The following is a 27,508-nucleotide window of genomic DNA, read 5'->3' on the forward strand; positions in this document are numbered from 1 at the left end:
TCGACTGTGTTCCACTTGCCGTAACTTTTGCGTTATCACATTAGCGATGTGAGGACGGCATTATCATGAACAGTAGCATTCGACAGACGTGCTGACCCGTACTCATTCCTCGTTCTCCAATTTGAACGCGTTTGTTATAACGCCGCCATAGTTAACGTTTCGGCATTTACTGCACATACGTTGGAAAGGCAGTAATGCCACACTGATCTCTTGCCTTCATGTCGGTGCTCATATACCCACATCGGAGTCACACTACGTTGCATATACGCTGTAGCAACACGCTCAAACGAAAACTCTCCTTATCTTTCAGTTTCACTACACGGCTACTTGGTTATGTGTAATTTCATTTAGATGATACGGGAGCCCCGGACCCCATGCCATTACACCAGGCACAGTTGGGCAACGCTAATCAAAAAGTTAACTTCACTAATCGTTAATCCGTTACCAAAAAATTTAACTTCGTTGAACGTTAAAGTGTTACATTACAGAAGATTTATCCTAAGTTACCGTTAATTTTTAATCATTGACTCGGAATGTTAAACTTTATATTGTGGGTACAGTGAATTGAGCTATGGAATCAAACGCATTACCGTTGCTTAAATAAAAATTTATGGTTGGCAGTCCGCCCCGTTAGCTGAGTGGTCAGCGAGACGGATTGCAGTCCTGTGGGCCCGGGTTCGATTCCCGGCTGGCTCGGGGATTTTATCCGCTCAGAGACTGGGTGTTGTGTTGTCTTCATCATAATTTCATCCCCATCCTGCGCGCAGGTCGCCCAATGTGGCGTCGAATGTGATAAGACCTGCACCAAGGCCACCGGACCTGGCCCATAAGGGGCCTCCCGGCCAATGACACCAAAAGCTCATCTCCATTTTATGGTTGGCAAAGTTTAGATAGAACATCTAAGATAAAAAGAGCAGTTTAATTATTTAATAATTTACTTTTATAATTATTTAGTTATCAACAATAAATCACTGGAGAATCAAAATACGGCAGAATAAGGTAGTATTTGATTCTCGGTGCATATTTCCTTTAATAAGATGTTGCTTTAATCGATTACGCTCACAACGATGCGTCTGCCCAGAATTCTACTCGAAACTGAACTTCAGTTATCAGTCTCAAATGACTTCGATTGCTGGCCGGAGTGGCCGAACGGTTCTAGGCGCTGCAGTCTGGAACCGCGCGACCGCTACGTCGCAAGTTCGAATCCTGCCTCGGGAATGGATGTGTGTTGTCCTTAGGTTACTTAGGTTTAAGTAGTTCTAAGTTCTAGGGGACTGATGACCTCAGAAGTTAAGTCCCATAGTGCTCAGAGCCATTTGAACCATTTTTTTGCTCACAGCGATTTGAACCATTTGACTTCGATTCTGCGACTTGTGAAAGAACAAAGTCTACTATACATTGGTCCACACTAGCTTGGGACACACCGCTGCCATTGCTGCAACGCCAAAAGACTCTCCTGTTTCTCTGTCGTATTCTTTTAACTGGCTCCGCTGTAGATATCTGAATGTCCAACACTGATGTATCTTTTGAGTTTCCTCGACCGGACCCCGCATTCACTGTTTCTTCAAACGTACTGTGATTTTTATGTTCTCGTTATGTGTTGCTTCAAGTTGTTAAGGCTGGAAATGTGAGTCCCGTCTGTTGATTATTTAGGCAAGCACAGACTACAATCGCAAAGTATTTGTTCTCCCGATATGGTTACAAAGTTAACGTAATCTTTTAAGTGCGGCGAAGGATTTTCATTGGTTGTAGAGCTAGAATCCGATTCTATGATTTAGTTTCCACAGTCAGTGCATTGACAAAAATTAGTTTTAATCCCGCACTCAGTTAACAAACAACAATAAACAGCCAACACCTATAATTATTCCCATTCGCGGTGGCGCATCCAGGATTTTGTTTTGGGAGGGGCTTGACCAAACTGAGCGTAATCTTTCTGAAGGTAAAGATAATAGTCTAAAAAACACACTTTTTTTGCTAATTTAACGCATAACGAGTCTCCTCGGATAACGCTTTGCAAATTCTTCAATGACTTCGACAGGTTGTAGGCAGGCTTGACCCAACTGCCAGATATATCTCGGTGAATTTTCCACAAAATACCGCCTTATTACGTTTTATAGCTGCAGTATATTTTGTTCTACGTGTTTTAAGTTTTCTGGTAATATTAATGTCTGTGAATTTACTCTTGCACAAATCAGTTAAGTGATGACATGACGTGATCGATGGACACAAATAATGCAAGGGAGCCCTCAGCTTCATTCACTTCTAAATATTCTTTCACGGTTTTGAAAGGTATTTTCGTTTGTTGACAATGGTGCTGCCGCTGCCCTGTGTTTTTTTTTACGTCACTGTGGCTTATTATTGCGCAGAACACGCTGACAGAATATTATGGCAAAATTTACAACATGCTCTTGTGTCATCGCCTTGAATTCTTTCTAGCCAGCCTGCAAATTTACTATCGCGTAGCGACTCTGTATGAAATTTTTGGGCCTACTGTCCCATTACTTTACATATGTTTAGCACTAATACAACAGCAACTCATTTAAGAACACCACATTACCTTCGGCACTACAGATATGCACTGTGCATGAAATTGCTGATTTATTAATACTAGAGGACATAACAAAACGGGTGCATACGAATACGGCCACAAAACAACACGGGAACGAAGACAAAATACTATATATTAGAAATGTTTAGGTGATATATATTTAAGAGCTATTAGACTTTAGCAAATTAAGTAGAGCTATTTGCTGTATCTAGAATCGAGCAACTGATTTTAAAAATAATTTTACCATGAACCAATCCAATCTTTTTAAAGTCCACCATAATTCACAGCAGTCAGTAGATGCAAAATCTGCACACTAGACAGATACTGAAAAACACCAAATATATTGTGAAAAACCAATAACTTCGCAATACTGATCCAGAGTCCAGTCCACAGCCACCAACACCACACCGACCAAAAGATCAACGAACGCAACCTCATAAAAAGTCACAAATTCGACTAATCGTGTTTGTATGTATTTCATTAAGTACGTACAAAATAATCGGAAAGATGTACCTGCTGGACGTTGAGTCGACAATGATAAGTCACCGACATTGTTTCCAGGTAATACTGGCTCATTTTCTCTCGATTCTACCTCTTCTTTCTTCCTTTTCAGTAAAGAAAAACGAACGAAGATGTCCTTGTCTACGTTTCGATGAAAACTAGTCACATAAGCACGTTCTTAAAGAAATGCAAAATTTGAAAACATACTACGCCTACTTTAAATGGATTACGTAATTAGTGATGGAAATTGTACTGTAGGTAGTATAGTACTAAGACAGTAGGATAGTATCAAGTTTAATTTGAGATTTGTCATGGGTGGACCCAGATGCTTTTTTTGGGGGGGGGGGGGGGGGGCGGGAGGGGGCGGACTGAGCCTCTTAGCCCCCCCCTCCCCGCCCCCTCCCCGCCACACTGAATCCGCTACTGCTCACTCGCACTCGATTGTTTACATTGATCGCGCACACTCCGTCGTAGTCACACTCCTACATGACACGGACTTGTCAGAACATGATTTTCGCGGGCGGTGCTGCGTCATTTTTGCCATAAATAGTAGATATCTGATTCGCGATTAACGGACTATGAGAAATTTAACAGAAATTAAAGAGTGAGTTAACGTTTTTCAAAATTAATTTAAAGGTTTAAAAGTTCAGCTATGATACCACGTCTGACCAAAGAGCACGCCGGACGCTGCTAGAGCTGCACTGTCGCCTTGCCGGACGCCAAGCAGTTTGCCAACAGTACTACTTGCGTTAAATTAGATTTATATTCTACATTGGGAGTACTAAGGTGTCTACGCACTTGTCCATAAAGGAAAAAGTGGAGAATCACTCGTTCAATTCCGAATGTACTTTTACTACCTTTAAAAGACAAGCAAAGGGCCTAATATACCTTCGCTCTATTATGAGCCGGTACAACATTTACTGGAACGTCATTACAACACCAGCTACAAAGACAATACGATGAATTTGTTTTTTGTAGAAAGACGGTGAACGCAGCCATTAGAGAATAAAACTGAGTTCAGGGTAAGTAGAGTAGTGAAAAAAATCTTTTATTATTGGCCTCACAAATTATTTGAATTCTTTAGGTACCTTAATGCAAGAGGAGAATCATTTGGTAACGCATGTGACGGACAAGATATATGCAATCAAACAAAAAATAATCTTGTGGAAAAATCACCTTCAAGTTCCTGATGTGAAACACTTCCCGTAACTCAAGATAGTCATATGTGGATCGGGCATGACCGAATATTTTTCAATAATTGAAATACACTGCATAGCCAAGGAAACTGGTACACCTACCTAACGTCGTGTGCGGGCCCCGCGAGCACGTAGAAGTGCCACAAGACGACATGGAATGGACTCGACTAATGTCTGAAGGGAACTGACACCATGAAACATGCAGGGTTGTCGTTAAATCCGTAAGAGTACGAGGGATGGAGATCTCTTCTGAACAGCACTTTGCAAGGCATAGCAGATAGCTCAACAATGTTCATGTCTGGGGGGTTTAGTAGCCAGCAGAAGAAGTGTTTAAACTGAGAAGAGTGTTCCTGGAGCCACTCTGTTGCAGTTCTGGACGTGGGGTGTCGCATTGTACTGCTGGAATTGCCCATGTCCGTCGGAATGCACAATGAATATGAATGGATGCAGGTGATCAGATAGGATGCTTACGTGCCTGTCACCTGTCAGAGTCGTATCTAGGTGTATCAGGGGTCCCATATCACTCCAACCGCATACGCCGCACACCATTACAGACCCCCCACCAGCTTGAACAGGCCCCTATGCTGACATGCAGGGTCCATGGATTTATGAGGTTGTCTCCATACCCGTACACGTTCATCCGCTCAATACGATTTGAAATGAGACTCATCCGACGAGGCAACATGTTTCTGTCTTCAGTAGCCCAATGTCGGTGTTAACGCGGCCAGGCGAGGCGTAACGCTTTGTGTCGTGCAGTCATTAAGGGTAAACGAGTGGGCCTTCGGCTCCGAAAGCCCATATCAATGATGTTTCGTAGAAAGCTTCGCCCGCTGATACTTGTTGGTGGCCGAGCATAGAAATCTACAGCAATTTGCGGAAGGGTTGCACTTACGTCACGTTGAACGATTCTCTTCAGTCGTGGTTGGTCCCGTTCTTGCAGGATCTTTTTCCGGCCGCAACGATGTCGGATTTGATATTTTACCGGATTCCTGATATTCACGATACACTCGTGAAATGGTCGTACGGGAAAATCCCCACTTCATCGCTACTTCAGAGATGCTGCGTCCCATCGCTCGTGCGCCGACTATAACACCACGTTCAAACTCACTTGAATATTGATAACCAGCCGTTGTAGCAGTAGTAACCGATCTAACAACTGCGGCAGACACTTGTCTTATATATGCGCTGCCGACCGCAGCGCCGTATTCTGCCTGTTTACGTATCTCTGTATTTGAATAGCATGCCTGCACCAGTTTCTTTGGCGCTTCAGTGTATTTCATCAAGAGTTCTCAAAGAAATTCCAAAACATTGCGCGCAAAAAACAAATTTCGATTTATTAGCAAGAAAATTTTCTCTTTTCGCTGCTCATGTACATAGTTTCTTCTGACTTGAGGTGATGGACGTACGGTCGAGCACCCAGCTAAACAACCTGCTTGTCCAATTGAGGAATTTACAAGACTTTTATAAAATGTTACTCCACGAGCCACATGCTCGGCTGCACAGACAAGCCACTAAAGTTAATTCGGTATTTGATGAAGTGCCGGAAACAATTTAATCTGCGTAACTCATGTGTTCAACTGTTTCATGAACGATATTTCCGGACATATTACATATTCTAAAATCGAAATATGTATAAGTTTGTAAACATCACAACGTAATGTTAAATTCCTATCTGTAAAGCTTTTTATAGTCCTGCTATTGGCACTACTTATTATTTTTATTTAATCGAGTAATAACAGTTATTGCTTTGGCAGAAAAATAGAAAGTGGAAAGTAGACAGATATGATAAAATCCTGCTTATAAAAGTGTGCTGTGATATTCACCTCTGAGAAGTAGCTGCACCGAGTTGCAAACACCTCTTGCTAAGGTTCCCGCGTGTGTAGCCTTCAGTGTGTAGCCGTTACACTCACAGCTTCTCGGAATAGCGCAGTGGTGGGGGAGGCGCCAGCCGGTGTGGCCGAGCGGTTCTAGGCCCTACAGTCTGGAACCGTGTGACCGCTTCGGTCGCAGGTTCGAGTCCTGCCTCGGGCATGGATGTGAGTGATGTCATTAGGTTAGTTAGGTTTAAGTAGTTCTAAGTTCTAGGGGACTGATGCCCTCAGAAGTTAAGTCCCATAGTGCTGAGAGCCATTTTTGGTGGGGGAAGCCGAAAAGCTGAGCAGACTCGATCGCACTTGGGGAGCGCTCTGGGAGCGCACATGTTGCCCAGGCGTGCTTTATACGTCAAAGAGGACACCCAGTAACGATATGGTGGACTGACTGTAAGGAGGCACCTCTGTCGCAATTTTCAGAACTAACTTAACCCCATTTGTCAAGTAGATAACCACATGTGCATTGACAGGTTCCAGTCCAGATCAAGGTCCTCCATTGACTTCTGGGGAAATCGAATCCTTGTATCTATATGGAAGGATCCTCAACTGATGTTTCTTGACTATTGATGATTGCTGTTACTGGATTCTCCATGAATGGTTGACACTGAAAGTGGACCCAACAAGGTTGTTTGCTGTGCGCCACGACATTACCTTGTAGTCAAGTGTTGGTATTCTGCTTGTGCAAATCCCGACGAAAGGGTAGCTGAGGGCTGAGGATTCTTCTAAATTTTGTTGTGAACCTTCAGCGTAACTTCTGATGATCTTTGAGCTGGAGGTGGGATATTGCTGAGACCAAGAAGTCATAGGGTATTTGTACTCTGAGAATATCCCGTAAGAATTTGGATTGCTTGATTGAATTGCACAGTAATGTACTTAGTGCGACCACTATTGATGCAGATCAAACAGCAGCATTCAGCAACAGAGTATGATAGGACTAAGGTTGTCGATCATAAAACATGAACATTATCTCACAACGAGGTACGTTGCTTCACATCCGTAGGGATGGGCGTGTGCAGAAATTTCTGCCAGAGGGAGCAAAATTCTAAAACTGACACTTTTTATATGACTAATTAGAATAGTGTGAAAAACGTGACGTCCCACAAGAATTATAGCTGAGAATAAGAACATAAAACGTATTGTATCTCAAATAATTGACAGTCGTCCCCTTAGTACACTGACGGCAAAAAATCGCAACACCAAAAAGTAATGTACAGTAATGAAATTTCTGGAATACGTTTGCCTAGGTAACATTTATTAACATTGCAAGACCACAGGTTAATCTAAATGCGAGATAAGCCATTGTAAATGTGAAATGCTGGTGCATTAATAATCGGTGTAACGGCCAAAATGTTGAAAGTAATCATGCAAATGTGCATGCATTGTGTTGTGAACGCGCTGGATTTCAGTTTGCAGAATGGATTTCAATGCCTGTTGCACTTGGTCGGTCAATACAGGGACTGTTAATGATGTTTGTGGATAACGCTTCAGTTTTCATCCGATGACGTCTTATATGTGATCGACAGGAGACAGGAATGCTGATCGAACGGCAACATGTCGACACTCTAGGGCATGTTGGGTCACAACAGCGCTACATGTGAGCGAGCGTTATCCACTTGTAAAACGCCCCATGAATGCTGTTCATGAGTGACAGTGCAACAGGATGAGTGACCAAAGTGACGTGGTATAACGACGAGAATGCTCCTGCTGTCACATGAAATTGCTCCCCAAATCATAACTCCAGGTTACGTTCAGTGTATCTGGCTTGCAGACAGGTAGGTTGCAGACCCTCAGCTAGCTTCCTTCTAACCAACACTCGACCATCACTGGCACCGAGCAGAACCAGCTTTTATCAGAAAACACAACAGATCTCCACACTGCCCTCGCTTGACACCACTGAGGTCGCAGATATGCTGTGATATTTGGAGAGTCAGTGGAATGCACGCTACAGGGCGTCTGTCTCGGAGCTATTCTTGAAGTAAACGATTTGTAACAGTTCGTTGTGCCAACTACTACTCAGATTGCTGCTGCAGGTGCTGTACGATGCGCCAGAGCCATACCTTGAACGTGATGGTCCTTCCTGTAAGTAATGCCACCTGGCCGTTCGCAGCCCGTTCTTCTTGCGACCGTACATTTTGTTGACTACTGCTGCCAAAGTCATGTGCAGTGGCTACATTCCTGCCAAGTCTTTCTGCAGTGCCGTACGAGGAACATCCAGCTTCTCGTAGCCCGATTACACGACTTCGTTCAAATTCAGTGAGGTGTTGATAAAGGCACCTTTGTCACCTTAAAGGCATTCTTGATCGACATCCCATAAGTGACTAAAGGTCACGATAGTCACTTCTTGTATTTAACGCAAACCTGATTTGCATCCTCGTAGTGGTCCTACTAGCGCCACTCTTATGCGGCTATGGAGATCATCATCAGATGTAGAAACACGCCTACCAACTTAGTTCATGTCACACAACTCCTTCTTGGTGTTAAGATTTTTTGCGTCAGTGTATGTACGCTAGGAATTTTCACGCAGTGGTTTTGGGCCAACTCCTTTCTCCAGCTTGGAAAGTGCTGTAGGAGCAAGTGACAGAGAGAAGACTGAGGACACTATTTTGATACGGTTCTGTAAAGGTTCGCAACCACACTGGATGCGAAAGAGCATCCAAACCGCCGTTGTACCAAGGAATCAGCAAAATTTCGTGTGGACAATGTGGCTACCAAAAAGCCCAAGGGTGTACACTTATTGATAAAGTCACAGTATTTCTTGTGTTACTCAATATTGTTAGACTTGCTCTCCAGTAGAGTCGCAGGCAGTCATTAGTCTAAGTTCCTGAGAATAAAACACCTATACTCAATAATTTTGATGGTTTATTAACAGCAATATCGATTTTCGATCACATAATGATGATCTTCAGTGCTTTAGCGTACAAATTAAAGCTCGTGTCTAGTTAATAGCAGTAACAGAAGCTATGATCGTTTCATAGCTTCTGTTACTGCTAATAGCTAGACACCAGTGCCTACAAACTTTAATTTGTACGCTAAAGCACTGAAGATGATCATTATGTGATGGAAAATCGATTTTGCTGTTAATAAATCATCAAAATTACGGCCAATGCTGACCTTCCTTCTAATTTTATTTATCATATGGTCGTTGTGCACACAGCACTCTATGGAGTCGCCAATCAACCTATACTCAAATCACTGACCTCTTGCCGATAGTTGCGGACACTTAGGTCAGTAGGTATGATCTTTAATTACCTGCACAGGATCTACGGCTGGTGCTAAGAAAGCAACAATGGTGAGACCGAACTGTCTGAAAAGACCTCTCGGCCATAGGACATACAAGAAGACAGAAGATCCTTTTCCAGGCCCAGAAGTTATCATAATTGGACCATCTCTGCACATCAGAAGGGATAAGCGAGCGAAGTGTGAACAGGATGCTTAGTAACAGGGTGTGGGGGAACGTGGTGGTTTCTGCAAAACAGGAAAATAAATTACTAAAAAGTTATAAAACTGAAAAATAGAGCAATAGACATGGACGGTGAATAGTCTGTTATCGTAGCACTACGTACTAAACATACTACCAGATCAAGCAAGCGGCGCCGCCTCATGTTTCCGGCAACTGTTTATAGGTAAATGTTTGAGGGCAGGATGGCAGTTGGTGCTGTTGGGATGGGATAAGAGAGCTGCAACAGCCAGTTTGATCGAATGATGTTTAGACCTCATATTACTGTGGTGAAAGCGTAGTGGCAGATTGGAGGTAGGCACAAAATATTAAACGAACTACTGAACGAAACAAAGGGATATGCTATTCACACATTTACTTCTTTTCTTTTTGCGAACAAATCGCATCGGTACGAATTGTTTCGTTGTTGTTGTAAGTCCTCCTGCGTACACCCATCCAATAAAAAATACACCACGTACGTAGAGCTTGTTGGGCTCCTCGATATGCTGTAGTTCTCCTTTTCAAAGAAGAAAGATGACAGTAAGCTGGAACATAAATTTTATGAACATAGAATCAATTGTATGTTTCTTTTAAGTAATCCCATCAGTGATTACCCTTTTGCAACATTGCGTCTTAGTTTTGTAGCGCACAAAAGACCTATGAAAACAGAGACATCGAAAGCTGGAAACGAACGAGAGGGGGGTGGGTAGCTGAAAAGGCTCTAGCCTAGAGTGCCACACTCTGTAGATCTGGTCCTGAATTTAGGTGAAACACTGAGATTGATGATGGTAGTTAAAAGCTTGTCCTTCTATTGTTTATAGACCATGGCAACTGCCACGAAACACAGCTCTGTAGATCTGGTGTCTATTTAGATCTGTGGAAACGGCGGTTACCGGTGTCGTTTTATTGACGTTTAAAGACATTTATTTTATTTAACAGCATTAGCGTAGTTTTAAATTCTGTACATGTTTTTTATTCGGTGCTTGTTATTTGCTTTGTGCTCCACACCTACCATTTTTCATGCGTCGTTAACAGTGACACAGGGAAAACAGTGTCCAAAGTTTACAAAAGTTTATTGACGAAAGAGAGAAACGTCTGCTTCGATGATAATAACAAAATCATGATTACAGTGTCTGACAGGTATGAAGTCTTGACAGTATGGTGATTCCAGAGTCTGACAAAGTAACACAATTAGCATCTCTATAGGCAAATACACTTGTACGGAAAATATTCTAAGTCGGAATATGCTGTAAATAGTCTTCACGGGTTTGCCGCCGGATCACGCTGTGCAAATTCCACTTTATATTTTCTCGGAGCAACTGTCCGACTTCTTCAAGTGGTTCAACCTTGCTGGTGGCTAGGTACGACTGACGGTATCCGCACGTCGACTACCAGTTTCTAGAACACGCACGCGAAGAATGCGCAGCCGCGGAAATCGCGCATGCGCAATGATTTGCCATATACAAACTCCCTCTGAGGAAAATCGCAGAGCGGCTCTCCTGCGCGTGCGCTGTACACTGCGTTTGTCAACAGTACTGCCGGACGTTACTCACCAACGGCCGTACCAGGCCAATATTATGACAGGCCCGTTATCGAAGAACCTTAATTTTCGCGTCGTGATTTAATAGCAGCCAATGCAGGGAGGCTGTGCTCAGTTGAAATCCCGTATCCTTGTTCATGAGATTATGGGCTGTACGGCTATATATTGCTTCCTTAATGAAGCAGTCCCAGAAAGATGAAGCCAAGGATAAAACTTCTGTCTCTTCATAAATCATACTATGTCCTGTATTCAGACAGTGTTCCGCAGTTGTCGTCTTTTCCGGTTGAAGAAGGCGTTTATGACGCTGATGTTCATCGCAGCGTTCTTGTACTGTGTGGCATGTCTGCCCTATATACGCTGCCTCACACTGAGAAGGAATCTTGTACACACCACATTTCCTCGGGCCAAGGTCATCCTTAACCGAACCCAACAGGTTTCTCAGTTTTGCAGATGGTTGAAAAACACACTTAATTCCGTATCTTCCGAGAACTCTTCCGATTCTTGACGACATGGCACCAAAATATGGCAAAAAGGCCAAAGTTGTGGGTCTCTTCTGCTCCATAGATTGAACTCGCCTGGGCCTGAATGCATTACGTATCTGTCTCTCAGAATAACCGTTTTGTCTTAAAATGTTGTATTTCTCTTGATAGGCTCTCAGGATCAGATACCGCATGTGCTGTATGAACTAACGTACGTCGGCCGGCGTGGCCGAGCGGTTCTAGGCGCTACAGTCTGGAACCGCGCGACCGCTGCGGTCGCAGGTTCGAATCCTGCCTCGGGCATGGATGTGTGTGATGTCCTTAGGTTAGTTAGGTTTCAGTAGTTCTAAGTTCTAGGGGACTGATGACCTCAGAAGTTAAGTCCCATGGTGCTCAGAGCCATTTGAGCCGAACTAACGTATGTAATGCACTACCGCATTGTGCAGGATGATGGCAGCTTGTGGCCTGCAGATATAGATCTGTATGTGTTGGCTTGAGGTAGACACTGTGTTCCAAGGTTCCATCTGCTTTCCTTCGAAACAAGACATCAATAAAAGGTAAAGTGCCATCTTTTTCCACTCCCATTGCGAAGTTTATATTCGGATGGAGCGAATTCAGATTCTGAAGAAACGTAGGTAGAGTATCAAATCCACGTGGCCCCATCACAAATGTATCATCCACATACTGCAGAAAACAAGAGGGTTTGAGAGTGGCTGACTGTAGTGGATTTCTTCGAAGTCCTCCATAAAATAATTGGCCACCACAGGAGACAGAGGGCTTCCCATGGCGACACCGTCCACTTGTTCGAAATATTGTGCATGAAATAAGAAGTATGTTGAAGTAAGCACGTGTTTAAATAATTCTACTATGTCCTCTTCAAACTTGTTGCTAGTGAGCTCCAAAGAGTCCTGCTAGGGCAAACCCTTGAAGACTATTTTCAACACATCCGTCGGGAAAGCTTGAAGAGTCACATCCGAATATGCTGTTCTAAATAACAACAGCATATGAGCAGGAAAGTTTATCCTGGATACAGTGTGATTACGCCAAGGGAACAACAGTGAATACTGAATACAACGGCATCGGTCCCTACAATGGGCTTCGAGGGCGGCCTAAGACGATGGGCTGTGTAGCACCTGCCCGGAGGCTAGGAGAGGCTCTCGAAGCCGGAAGAACTAATTTCTATAGCTTTGGTGCCAATGTTTGTAGCGACCGGCGGTGGAGTACTCGCGGCAATATTCTCTGGTCACGTGTGCGGCGGATGCGAATAGGTTCCTTGGAAGTGGCAGCCTCTGTTAGCGCTCGTACCGCCGCCGTGTTTCCCCCGTTTCTGCGACAGTGCGAGTCCGCCATTCTGAGGCATGCAGGGGCCTTGTAGGCTGCACGCGTGTCCGAAGTGTCCGAAGGATTGCCGATCGCTTTTACGAAGATCGTCGGTATAGCATTTTTTTCCTTATTTTTCATGTTATGCCGAACGTCACTAAAAGGGTGTTCCAATAAAGAGTTAATGTTCACCCAAATCTCCTGTGCTCTGCGTGAACACCTGGGTAGATTATGGTCCTAATCACACAATGTTTAGACCGTATACGGGGTGGTCCATTTATCGTGACCGGGCCAAATAACTCACGAAATAAGCGTGAAACGAAAAAACAACAAAGTACGAAACTTGTATAACTCGAAGGGGGAAACCAGATGGCGCTATGGTTGGCCCTCTAGATGGCGCTGCCATAGATCAAACGGATATCAACTGCGTTTTTAAAAATAGGAACCCCCATTTTGTGTTACATATTCGTGTAGTACGTAAAGAAATAAGAATGTTTTAGTTGGACCACATTTTTCGCTTTGTGATAGATGGCGCTATAATAGTCACAGACATAGGGCTCACAATTTTAGACGAACAGTTGGTAACAGGCAGGTTTTTTAAATTAAAATACAGAACGTAGGTACATTTGAACATTATATTTCGGTTGTTCCAATGTGATACATGTACCTTTGTGAACTTATCATTTCTGAGGACGTATGCTGTTACAGCGTGATTACCTGTAAATACCACGTTAATGCAATAAATGCTCAAAATTATGCCCGTCAACCTCAATGCATTTGGCAATACGCGTAACGACATTCCTCTCAACAGCGAGTAGTTCGCCTTCCGTAATATTCGCACGTGCATTGACAATGAGCTGACGCATGTTGTCAGGCGTCGTCGGTGGATCACGATAGCAAATATCCTTCAACTTTCCCCACAGAAAGAAATCCGGGGACGTCAGATCCGGTGAATGTGCGGGCCATGGTATGGTGCTTCGACGACCAATCCACCTGTCATGAAATATGCTGTTCAATACCACTTCAACCGCACGCGAACTATGTGCCGGACATCCATCATGTTGGAAGTACATCGCCATTCTGCCATGCAGTGAAACATGTTGTAGTAACATCGGTAGAACATTACGTAGGAAATCAGCATACATTGAACCATTTAGATTGCCATCGATAAAATGGGGGTCAATTATCCTTCCTCCCATAATTCCGCACCATACATTAACCCGCCAAGGTCGCTGATGTTTCACTTGTCGCAGCCATCGTGGATTTTCCGTTGCCAAATACTGCATATTATGCCGGTTTACGTTACCGCTGTTGGTGAAGGACGCTTCGTCGCGAAATAGAACGCGTGCAAAAAATCTGTCATCGTCCCGTAATTTCTCTTGTGCCCAGTGGCAGAACTGTACACGACGTTCAAAGTCGTCGCCTTGCAATTCCTGGTGCATAGAAATATGGTACGGCTGCAATCGATGTTGATGTAGCATTCTCAACACCAACGCTTTTGAGATTCCCTATTCTCGCGCAATTTGTCTGCTACTGATGCGCGGATTAGCCGCGACAGCAGCTAAAACACCTACTTGGGCATCATAATTTGTTGCAGGTCGTGGTTGACGTTTCACATGTGGCTGAATGCTTCCTGTCTCCATAAATAACATAGCTATCCGGCGAACGATCCGGATGCTTGGATGATGTCGTCCAGGATACCGAGCAGCATACATAGCACACGCCCGTTGGGCATTTTGACCACAAAAGCCATACATCAACACGATATCGACCTTTTCCGCAATTGTTAAACGGTTCATTTTAACACGGGTAATGTATCACGAAGCAAATACTGTCCGCACTGGCGGATTGTTACGTGATACCACGTACTTATACGTTTGTGACTATTACTGCGCAATCTATCACGAAGCGAAAAAAGTGGTCCAACTAAAACATTTATATTTATTTACGTACTACACGAATATGTAATAAAAATGGGGGTTCCTATTCAAAGAAAACGCAGTTGATATCCGTTTGATCTATGGCAGCGCCATCTAGCGGGCCAACCATAGCGCCATCTGGTTTCCCCCTTCAAGTTAGACAAGTTTCGTTATTTGTAGATTTTTCGTTTGATGCTTATTTAGTGAGATATTTGGCCCAGTCACGATCAATGGACCACCCTGTATAGACTCTGATTTTTAAAATCAAAGTAAGTTTTATTTTTTTCGTAATTGGTGATAAAAGTATTTTTTCGGTGACGACAGAGAAGCGGATTCAGTAAGGTTCATAAACAGCTGCCATCGTGAAGGAAAACTAACTGCAACACATGAATTTACAAAGCGTTTGCTTGAGAAATGTTGCAGAGGCATTTGACGTTGTTGAAGGTAGGTTTAGAAAACAAAAGAGCTCCTTGGCAGGCTGTGAAGGCCCAAGGGATTATTACCGGCCGCCGTGTTATCCTCTGCCTTACAAATTCATGCAGATGCAGTATGGATGGGTGTGTGGTCAGTACACCACTCTCCCGGTCGTTTTACAGACTTTCCCGACCATTTTCTACGTCAAGTAGCTCCTCAGTTGGTACCATGAGGCTGAGTGCACCCCGTGCGTTGCCTCATCATAGAAAAAAACTTAGGCAGTACCAGGAATCGAACCCAGGTGCACCCCCTGGCAGCCATGTACGCTAACAACTCAGCTCTGTAGGCGGATTGGAGGTATGTTACTGAAACCAAATGAATTTGCAGAAGACGCAGGTCCAGCTGAAAAATCTGGGCACCACGTTGCTTTGGAAGCATTTCTCAAGATCTGTAATAATGTATTACTTGTTTTGATGACAAATGCGAGTGTGACCAGGCCGAATTTAAAAAACAGCTAATGCGATTTGCTTCTGCCTCAGAAATTAGGATAAAATGGCACAGATTTCTTGTTGATGCTTCTGAAGCTAAAATGTGTGACCTGTGTTTCAGTTTTTTGTCATGATATTGTTACCAACATATCTAACCTGAAAACTGCACGGAATTATTTGGAGCAAAAAATGAGGGGTGGCGCTATGAATAATTCTGAATTACCTGATTTATTTTACTCTGAAAGATTCTAAGGAGCTTACTAAAGGAATCTTTTCCATTTAAATCCAACTGGATCCTTACGTCTAAAAGTGATAGAACAATTGATCATCCGACACCACAGCTTATGAATGGGCTTTATGAAATAAAAGAAATAGAATATACATATGAAGAAACACTTACGTTAGGCTCGAAAGAGCGGAAGAAATATCTACAGAGTTGAAGCAGGAGAAGAAAATAATCTGAAATTATTACAAAAAGCCAAATCATATATTCAAATAATATGGAAAGTGTAACCTTTTTGCCAGTACCTACTGTTGCTACTGCAGATGGAACTACTGTTGAAGAAGCTGTAAAGGAAGTATGGATATAGAAGTAGCAGTAAGTGGGTTGCAGAAACTGGCATTGGGAGACGTATGGGAACTCAAAGGAATTTATCTTCTGTTCTTGCAGCACAGGATAAAAATTGAAATAGCAAATTTATTTCATCAGTAAAAAAAATGTAGTCTTAAAACTGTGAAACCGCTTATCAAAATTACAAACTTTGTGTTAATAACAGAGACAATTTCAAAAATATGTTGGAAGAACATCCGAAATACATAAACAAAAAAAAGTGTTTTTTAACTGACGACACAGCACGTGTTATTCAAAGATCACTACTACTGATCAGTCAACCGTTGAATTCATGACGAAATCGATCACCATTTATCTGTGAAAGAGAGAAGATATTTTTTGTTGAATAGAGGTAGCTGTGAAGAGGTGAAGATGAACTGAATAAGAGATTTCATAATTAAGTAGGTCATGTATTTACGCAGTTATAATATAAATGACTCAGATAAATGCATTTGAAATCAAAAGAAAAGAAATACACTCTACGGGGTCAATGCTGGTAATTTGATGCATTTTTCGGTCGTTTGACATAACATGGAAAAGAGGGTCAAAAGTTGTCTATAACACTAGTCTAAACATAAAGTTTTAAAAATAACGACGATCTCTCTTTACAAAGAATCATTTCATGGTGTACCTCTTCGAACTCCAGGGCCTATCCAGCCTGTAAGATGGATGGCGAAAGCTATTGTTGCTTGAAATGTTCACGAAACTGATAAATTTTAACAAGAAGAGAATGCAGTTTATCAATTTAGTTTTTCTTACCACTGCGTACGTCGAAGGCCTTTCTAAAATCTCTGTGGTCCTTCAGAACTCAGGGCGCTGTATTTCGATTTCAGTATGCTTTTAAAGCTTTGTAAATACCAAGTTGTCTCTCTCATGTAGTCTTAGAGAAATTGAAAAATCGTTTGTGGTTCTTACCTCCTGTTCTAGAGTCTTTACGATATTTGATACTAATTAACCTCCTGAATAAAATAAATGAAAATGGCCACCGCACTGCATCATAAGAAAAATGTTAAAATGATTCAAGAAGGAATCAATTAAATCCAAAAATGATTGATAATTAGGTCAAAAAGCTTGTTTCCAATAAATTAATAGTATTTTTAACTAGATTTCAATTTTTTCTTTCTTCACTGTAAGGGATAGATGGAGCTGTTGGAGAGCTGTCCCATTATACAGCCACGGTTCAAAACCAAAAAAAAAAAAAAAAAAAAAAGGTTCAAATGGTTCTGAGCACTATGGGACTTAACTTCTGAGGTATCAGTCCCCTAGAACTTAGAACTACTTAAACCTAACTAACCTAAGGACATCACACACACCCACACCTGTTGCAGGATTCGAACCTGCGACCGTAGCGATCGCGTGGTTCCAGACTGTAGCGCCTAGAAGCGCTCGGCCACGCCGGCCGGCAGCCTCGGTTCCTTCAAGGCAAATACCAGGCATAGTGTTACCATTTGGGAGTAAACGGGAGCGGATTACCCAGCTCCGCTATTTGCGTTACAACGAAGGAAAACCTGATAACCCTAAACGACATGCCCCTTGAGAAAGATCCTCCGCAATGGGTTATTAAACTGAGAGTTGCAAATGATCCAACTGAGAAAGGTATCAGGCTAATGAAGGACTACACGAAATAATACTCAATAGACGAGCAACGAAATCAGAATGTGTTCCATGTTGTGTCTGAGAATCGCCTAAGTTTCCAGGGCCTAAAGAGAGAGCTTATGAAAAGAATAAGAATTTTGAAAAGGAAATTCGAATTTTTCGTCATACTTGTCTTACAAGCATTGTGTACAGTAATTCCACGTATAGCATTACTAAATTTAATTTAGAAATATTAATAATTAAATGCAAAGAAATGAAGTTTTTCATTAAAAAGCTAGTTCTGAACAATGTTTTTTGAAATATAAATAAGTAGTTTATGTCTCGATATTTTATACATGTCTGGGACAATGCGTAGCCCTTCCCATTTCCTGTTGGCTTCAAACTACACACAAATGATTTTTTTGTGCGGTGGTACCAAATTGAAGGTGAGGGGGTGGGGGGCGGTGTTTAAAATGTGTGATCAATTTCTGTCTGCAGAGATATGGAATGTGATGGAAACGATAGGCCGCAGGAGTTTGGAAGTTGGAAGGGAGTGAAGGCTAATGGTGGAAAGTTCAAATGGTTAGTGAAACAAGACGACGACAGCGACGGGCGAGAGCCTGTCTGCCGGCAACTGACGGCCAATGAGGAGGAGGGAATCGTGATCAATGAGCAATGGTGACGAACCTGTTACATTTGATAAGAAACAAAGCAGTCTGAATGGAAGGAATTTAGTGCTAGATGTTCCGTCTGCGAGGGTGTCATAGAGACGGATCTGAACCTCAGATAGGAGAAGGATGGGGAACGAAATCGACCAACTCTTTTTCTCCCGTTGTTTGTTTTAAAACTTCGGACGGAACATCCGTCTGACAGGCGGATACGGTTTACATTTGTTCCTCTACAGGCGCTGAAAATCGCCCTTTGGTTGTAGCCAGTCGCAAGAGCCTCGGTTGGTATTTGGTCGTAGTGCAGTGAAGGTCATGTGCATCGTCGTGCTGATTTACTGAACAAAAATTCTTTCCATTTCAGAGCCACCTCCTCACAGGCGGATGTTCCAGGTAAGAGCAAAATTCACCCGCCCCACAGACTGGTGTTCATGAACCTGCACTATTCTGCTTCACAGACAGGTAATTCAACTTATTCTTTAAGTTCTTTTACATAACATTTATAAAATCGCAACTACCAAATTTTTTTTTTTAGTGTGGCTCACTTTTTTTATAATTCACAATATTACTCGTTTGAAATATTTTCTGTACAAAGGCATGTATTTTACAATCTATAAATTTTGATTTATTTATTATGGCTCATTCATTTTACCATTGTTTCTTGGTTGTTTGCTAGTTTATTAAGATAGGCAGGTTCTCTTCTTAAACTCTTTTTCATTAATTACAGCCAACAAGGAAGTCCCAGCATATATTAATTCCTAAATCAGGCTGTCTGTTTAGAGTGCAATGGCTGGAAAAATACCTGCAAATGTCTCTAACAGAAACAGCTGAATTACGCTATCTGTCAACTGTAGGACACGACACAGACTCAGAAATCTCCGAAAATGAACTGGATCAGAATATTTTATATGAAGAGAAAGCAACTATTACTACTAAAATCAGCACGACCGAGCTGAAAGAGAATGAGCAATCTCAATTCTGATCATAATGTGCCAGATATGACAAACTCGGAAAGTGAATGACCCTCCAAATCCACCACGTGTTCCAACTTCCTCTGTCGAAGTGACTGTTCGTTATTTCTGTATAGCTAAAATATTATACATGATTTACAAAACTTTGTTTGAGACTGATTGATTTTCTTTCTGAAATTGAATAAAAAAATAAAATCTTTACATTTCAACATTTAATTTATTTTAAATTTACAGGTAAATCCCAGTGGTCAACAAAGGCTTAACATACGTCAGAAAAAAGCGATGCCGCGCGGGATTAGCCGAGCGGTCTGGGGCACTGCAGTCATGGACTGTGCAGGTGGTCCCGGCGGAGGTTCGAGTCCTCCCTCGGGCATGGGTGTGTGTGTTTGTCCTTAGGATAATTTAGGTTAAGTAGTGTGTAAGCTTAGGGACTGATGACCTTAGCAGTTAAGTCCCATAATATTTCACACACACACACACAAAAGCGATATTCGCCCCACAGGCGGACATAACAATTCCCTATCTGCCTCTCAGGCGGGTGTTCGTCAGAACGCGCTGTAAAACGACGTTCCTGTCTAAGTGTTGGCCCGACGGGAATGTGAACTACTGCCTTCCCTAGTCCGATGTCTTACCACTCTGCCGTACCCCTCATTGAAGCAATCTGTTTGAAAGCGAGTTCAGCGGAATTTTTTCGGATCCAAAAAACACGAACAATGTGTATTAACAAAACTGATGGCGTATTTGTTCATAAAAGTGTGATAGGTTAATAAGCTTGGGGGCAGATGTTGAGTCGATGAGTTTTTGTGATAAAAGTTTGTTAAAAAGTTGGGAAACACGTACACTCATGAACCAAAACGTTATGATCACTTCCTGCTAAACAGCGTGTTGGTCCGCCTTCCAAACGCAATACAGCAGCGTTTCTGTGCGGCCTGGAATCACGAAGTGCTTGGTAGGTTTTGGAGGTATGTGGCACCAGGTACCTACGCACAGATTACTTAATTACCTAAATTATGGGTCGGTGGTTGTGCGCGCGGAGCTGGCTGGCGCCCGGTGGCGTCCCATATGTATTCTGTTCGTTCATTTTGGTGACCAAGACATCAACATGAGTTCATGATTATGCTTCTCAAACCACTGTAGCACGGCTCTGGCCTCGGTACACGAACAGTTATCCTGCTGCAAGAAGTCATCGATGTAGGGGAACACATCAAGCATGAAGGGATGCAGATGCTCCGCAATTATGTTTACGTAGTCCACAGCTGTTACAGTGCTTTTGACTAATACTGTCATGGAAAGACAGGTGAATGTTTCCCATAGCATTATACTGCCCCCACTGACCGGCATCCGTGGTGCGGTGCATTTTAAAGCAACCGTTCGCCAGCAGAACGCCATATCTGGACGCGACCATCGATCTGGTGTAACAATAAATGTTATTCATCCGATTAGCTACAAGTTTCCGTTGAACCACGATCCAGTCTCGGTCATCCCATGTCCACTGAACTCGTAATCGCCTATATCATTGGGTCAACATGGAAACACGTGGGGGTCATCTGCCGTGGCGCCCTATGTTCATCAATGAGCGCTGAACAGCGCGCCCCGAAATGTGGCTAAATCATCATTACCGTCAGATCTGCCACAAGTGCTGTTTTACACAGCGGGAGAGCTCCAAAATTCAACATTCAGTGCTGAGGTGTGGACGTCCTATACCACGTTGACTACTCGTTTCACCATCTTTGAACCACTTTGCAAAGATACACATAACAGTAGCACGTGAACACCTGATAAGCTTTGCTATTTCCGTGATATTCGTACTGAGATTCCTGGCCATAACGATCTGCCCTTTGTCAAAGTCCAATAAGTTAGTGGTTTCCCCATTTGGGGCCCATATTGTTGATGGAATGATTTCCCTTTGTCTCCTTCCTAACCATACCACATGCTAACATACTAAAGTGTAGATTGACGGGTTTTCTGGATAGCTTAGGATCAACGATCTAAAATATGGTCGTGTGCAACATGTCTATGAATTTGCAGTGTATATGAACCTACGAACTTCTGACAAATCCGGTAAGAACAAAGTAAAACGTCCATTCAGAGTAGCGAGCAAATTGGAGTGTAGACGCTACCTGTAGGTGGCTGAGCTGTGTCAGCGGCAGCAGGAAGGCCCAGTCATGAGGCAGCGGCATGGCCAGCGACAGCAGATGGTTGTGGGACAGCACGAGCGTCTCCAGCTGCGGACTGCCAACCAGCGCCCCAGCCTCCAGCCGCTCCAGCCGATTGTGCGACAGGTCCAGAGTGAGCAGCCCCGGCAGTCCCACCGTCGCATTCTCCAGCACCGTCCGGATCTGAAACAGCAGAGATAGTTTCTGCGCTGTTGGAGTCTACTATGCACCATCAGCTCAAAACTGTGTGAGCACCTAGCAGTGGAGTTTAATACTGGGTGCATTCAAACTTAGCCTTTATGACGACTTGAACTCTGCTGGGGACACTTTTACTGACGTGTCTGAATGTCTATGGAGAAATGGCAAACCATTTCTCCTCAAGAGCAGAAACGATAGAAGGTAGTGATGTTGGACACTGCGGTCTGATGTCGATGTTCGATAGTTAACGACTAAGGTGTTCCACGTCAGCACTCTGGACATGCCATTCCATTTCAGGGATGTTATTGTCAACAGACCATTGCTTCACAGATGCTGCTTTATGACAGGGTGCGTTGTCATCCTGATATGAACAATCGTCATCTCCGAATTGCAAAATCGGTTCATATCCTTCTGCATTTAGCCTTTTCTTAAGCGCAATAAGGGTCCACACTCTAACTTCGAAAAAAAAAAGAAACATACATAACACCACCTTCTGTACTTCACTGTTGGCACTACACATGATGGCAGGTAACGTACCCCAGGCATTCGCCAAACCCAAACCATTCCATCGGAATGCCACAGAGCATACCGTGATTCATGTCTCCAAATCACTAGTTTCCAATCATCCACTGTCCAGTGGCATCGCTTGTTATACCACTTCAAGGGTAGCGTAGCGTTGATTGCAGAGGTAAGCACTGCTCGCTCAGTGTGCTCCATTCCTTTTAACTCCTTACGCTTACTTTTGAACTCGAGTTCCTTTCTTCCACTGATTTCATTTGAATTTTTGCAGGCATCCACCTCAATGCTCGACGGTTCCTATTTGTCAGTACATGAGGACTGCTAAGTGTTGGTTTAGCTCTGGTTGTTCCTTGGCGTTTCCAGTTCACAATAACAGCGCCAAAATCGACTTTGGCGGCCTTAGAAGACTTGAAATGTCTGCAATGAATGTTTTACGGAGGCGTCAGCCAATGACCAGTCCACGTTCAAAGTCGCTGAACTCTCCTGACCGACGTATTCTGCTGTCACTGCCTCTCTACTGACCACATAATACTCCACGCCTCTTTTTATACTAACGGGTCACCCTCTCTTAGCTATCCGTTGTGACCGAGCGGTTCTAGGCACTTCAGTCCGGAACCGCGTTGCTGCTACAGTCGCAGGTTCGAATCCTGCCGCGGACACAAATGTGTGTGATATCCTTAGGTTGGTTAGGTTTATGTAGTCCTTAGTCTAGGGGATGGATGACCTCAGATGTTAAGTTCAAAAAATGAAATGTATGTGAAGTCTTATGGGACTTAGCTGCTAAGGTCATCAGTCCCTAAGCTTACACACTACTTAACCTAAATTATCCAAAGAACAAACACACACATCCATGCTCGAGGGAGAACTCGAACCTCTGCCGGGACCAACCGCACATTAAGTCCCATAGTGCTTAGAGCCATCCACCTCTCTTAGCATCTAGTGGTGAATTCCACATTACGTATGGATGTTCGGATACTTTTCAAATGGTTCTAATGGCTCTGAGCACTATGGGACTTAACATCTGAGGTCATCACTGCCCTAGAACTTAGAACTACTTAAACCTAACTAACCTGAGGACATCACACACATCCATGCCCGAGGCAGGATTCGATCCTGAGACCGTAGCGGTAGCGCGGTTCCAGACTGAAGCGCTTAGAACCGCTCGGGCACACCGGCCGGGTCGGATACTTTTGATCAGATAGGTAGTGTATGTACAGTCAGCTCTTGCTAATGCGAACCTTGATAAATCGGATTTGTCGACAAATCAATATTGTTGTCCGGCCCCTCTCGAGAAATTTAAAAAATCCTATGCGTTTTGTTATACGTTATAGGACTCGACTGTCGTGACAAACCGTCACAAAATCCTCTATAATTCGAAGTTAGCGCCTATCTAGCACTCGATAACTCTGTTTGCTCAGTGGATTGCTTAATTATTTAGTCATTCAGATATTTACGGCATTCCTTTGTTTGCTAAACGATATATAATGCTCTAGGGTACGTAAATTAGTGTTACAAATGACTTCAAAGAAGAACAAATACTAGATTCTCGCATAAAAGGAGCAACTCTGATGATTTCGTACATTTTGTTGATCATGTGAAAGCCTGTCTTGGTCTGACTGTCTATGAAATTTTAGCTGTTCGGTATGACAAGAACAAAGACAATGACGAAGAATAAGGAGAAGCAGAGCCGTTTCTATCTGTGACTACAAAAGAAGAGGAGGCATCTGTGGAAACTTTGCGTGAGTACATCTCTAGAAACGAAGTAGGCGATGATTTCTTTTCGGCTATGGTCACAATAGAAAATCCACTTGACTAAGAACGCTGGACGTGGCTATCACAGAAAAAAGTTCAGCGATGTCGTTGCAAAATACAACTGAATTTCACCTAGCTATTTACGGAAATTTGTCTGTGCTCTTAGCCTGAAATGTTACATTGGTAAAAATTAATGAAATCTGTAAAAAAGAAAGCTTCAGTCTCTGTTCTTGTTGTCGCTTTCTAAAGAAATACGAGTGTTATTGAAAGGTTCGTATCACACTTTAGTTTAGTTTTTGATGTTCTTCGATTTTTTTTTGTTTTCTCCATGATTAGCCAGTCTTTCGATAAATCTAACTCTTAATTATTGGAAATTTTCCTTAGCTTCCTTGAGCTTCAAACTGTCGATCGTCGACTGTATTTGGTTTGGCCCATTAAATTACTTTTCAGCACATTATTTGTGCATGTGATACAGGACAGCTCACCTTTAATACAATTAATTTATAATTATAGTAGTTAATAAGATAAATTAAACGCTCAACACAGGCAAAGTAAATAATAAGCGTAATATTAAGGGATGTAACGTTCTCTGGCAGCACGCATCCAAAGTGAAAGTTAAAGGGACATTTCGATGTATAATGTTCACTGTAACAAATAATTTATATGTATTTCTGTTAATTGAATTTCAAAAGGACACTTAATTTTGTGAGGAAAAGTATAATTACGAATTTTGCTATTCTAAATGATTATTCAAAGAGTGTGAAATACTATCTGTGGCGGAGGATGTGAAAACCGCCACAGAAGAAACGATATGTAATGAGAATGACAAAGACTGTAGAAGAATTAGTTAAGATATAAATAGGCAATATATTGTGGTAGAATCGCTTGTCTTCTGCACGGACTGAATGGAAGAGGAACCCGTGACGTTGCATTAGGCTCTTAAGTAGTCTTCATTTGTCATAAGTCGATGATCGACGCCATTTGTAGCTGGGATTGTAAAAGGTGTGTAAAGATTTTAATTCTTTCTGTTAAAATATATTTATCTAATAAAATCTGTTTGTCACAATTACTGCAAAGTTCGTACCGGACATTACCCATTTTATTTAAGAAATTTCAGCATTTTATTGGATATCGCTGGCGGTGTGGAGCTGCGCCGCGAGCGAGCAGCCTGCAGCAGCGGCAGATTTAAATATACGATCGCAATAACGACCACATCCTAAAAAGGGTACAGGTAGAGATGAACGAAAATAATAAAGTGTTTCTTTTCACACCATTCCAGACGCAAAATAAAAGGAGATAGTAGATTTTATCATGTGCATTCACAGGTGGATACAGGCTGCAGCTATTGTAAATTTTCATTCAAAAAGTGATAACCTCTGAACATATCGTAAAGTGTATTTAAAAGTGGATAATTTTTCAGTAGAGCTTAGCAATATATATAAAAAAAACATTTTCATATAGTAAAGATAGTCTTATGCTTCAAAGCTAGTCGGGGTATATTCAGTTAACAAAAATCCACTGCACCGTGAAAATGTTTGCTAAGTTCATTCTCGCACAAACAGCTTTAGTACTTGAATAAAAGTAAAACTTGAATCATTAATCTACATAGAAGTACACAGAAATGCAAACGTCTCCGGCCATCCTGATTTAGGTTTTCCGTGATTTCCCTAAATCGTTTCAGGCAAATGCCGGGATGGTTCCTTTGAAAGGGCACGGCCGATTTCCTTCCCAATCCTTCCCTAACCCGAGCTTGCGCTCCGTCTCTAATGACCTCGTTGTCGACGGGACGTTAAACACTAACTACCACTACTACCACTTGAATCATTATTTTGGGGATATTCAAAGAAATTCATTTTTATTAATCTGCAACAGAATATGTCATACATAAAGTAATAATCACAGATGAAAAATTTATTGCAACCTTTCATTTCTCATGTCCATCCATATATATGTTAAGTTCAATCACAACGGTTTCCAAAGCAATTTAAACGCGAAAAGCAAAGAAAGTTTAAAACTAGACGGTCAACTCCCGAATAATTAAAACAGACAGAATCGCATTGAAGGGAACATAACACAACGTGACAATATCATTAACAGATTTAATAAATTAGATTTACTCTTCTTGCTTCTCCAAAAATTCAGAATCATAGTAGGAGCAGTGAGCAAGCAAGAGCACTCCCAGCTTCACATACAATGTATTTGACGTCATTATGTATATTAAGTAAGCAGGCTTGTGCCTGTGTAACATTAACACCAGTATGATATACTCATCTTTTGGATATATTTATTCTTGTCGCTTTTATTTTGTAGGCTAAGCTTCTAGTTTCACATGAGTGAAAACCATTCTTATGTTTTAAAACATTTGTTTTCTAAGACACCCCTTATTGTACAAAAAAAGCTTTTCATCTAGCTTCCCAGAGTATATCTTCCCTCAGGTTCTTCTGAAAATGTAAGCCTAAAGGTGTTGTACCACTCACATATAAAACGTTTTCACGCTCAATAATAAAGAAACATTTTGCAGGATGGAGATTTTGTGTTATGTGATAGGTAACTACCATTGTTTTCTTTCGAATTTTGATGATGGAGTTAGTTCTGAACCACAATTTACATTGCCAGTGATGCAGTTACTAGCAAATTTTCTTCATTGTGTGACCTAGTTAAAAAGTTACGTCATTTGCAAAGAATGAGATGGTTCCATCATTTTTTGCCAGGTTATTAATAAAGAGCAGAAATAAGAAAGGTCACAGGAGTGACCCTTGAGACGATCCATGCCTTTTTTTGGTACATGAACTAGAAATTCTGTGTGTTTCCCTGTCTTTGTTTGTTATTTTTGTAACCTGCAAGCGATCGTCGAAGTGTGATTGTATCAACCTTTCAGACAGGCCTCTAATTCCGCAATTACCTAAATAATACAAGAGACTGTCACTATCAATAACATAGGCGGAAAATCTGATATCCCAAAGAAGCAGCGTATAAGACTGTAATGTGCAGGATGCGCCAGAGCACTGTCCTGGAGCGAGAACACCCCCGGGACCATTTCTCACAACACTTCCTCTTGACAGCTTCCTGTACCCTCATCAGGAGATTTAGATAATATTAGTTCTACCATTCTGTGACGGTCTAATGTTAAATTTGCCAAAATTAATACCTGAAAACAAAAAATATTGGCTTGACAAAATTAAATTTTAATAGGATTTCTTTTTCGAGAAACTCGATCCAAGATGGCAAACGTGGCCATAAAGTACAAAGTTGCAAAAATGATTTCTCTTAAATAAATAAAAAATCCAAAGCTCCATTAGAAAAATTTTAGATGAGAAAGTTGTAGGATGTAAAAAGATCTGCTGGATAGT

The 27,508-nt window shown here is 42.2% G+C and overlaps 1 protein-coding gene across 1 annotated transcript in view; it reads right to left on the reverse strand.

Moving 5' to 3' along the window:
* LOC124795147 (chondroadherin-like protein) overlaps window positions 1–27,508 on the reverse strand; it is an 83,837-nt gene that overhangs the window by 6,832 nt on the left and 49,497 nt on the right. Inside the window, exon 3 of the mRNA XM_047259027.1 lies at window positions 21,654–21,872. Within this exon, the coding sequence (XP_047114983.1) occupies window positions 21,654–21,872 (219 nt within the window). The remainder of the gene's footprint in view (window positions 1–21,653; window positions 21,873–27,508) is intronic.

This window comes from Schistocerca piceifrons, chromosome 4 (assembly GCF_021461385.2).
Source record: "Schistocerca piceifrons isolate TAMUIC-IGC-003096 chromosome 4, iqSchPice1.1, whole genome shotgun sequence".
In the NCBI taxonomy this organism is placed as follows: Eukaryota; Metazoa; Arthropoda; class Insecta; order Orthoptera; family Acrididae; genus Schistocerca; species Schistocerca piceifrons.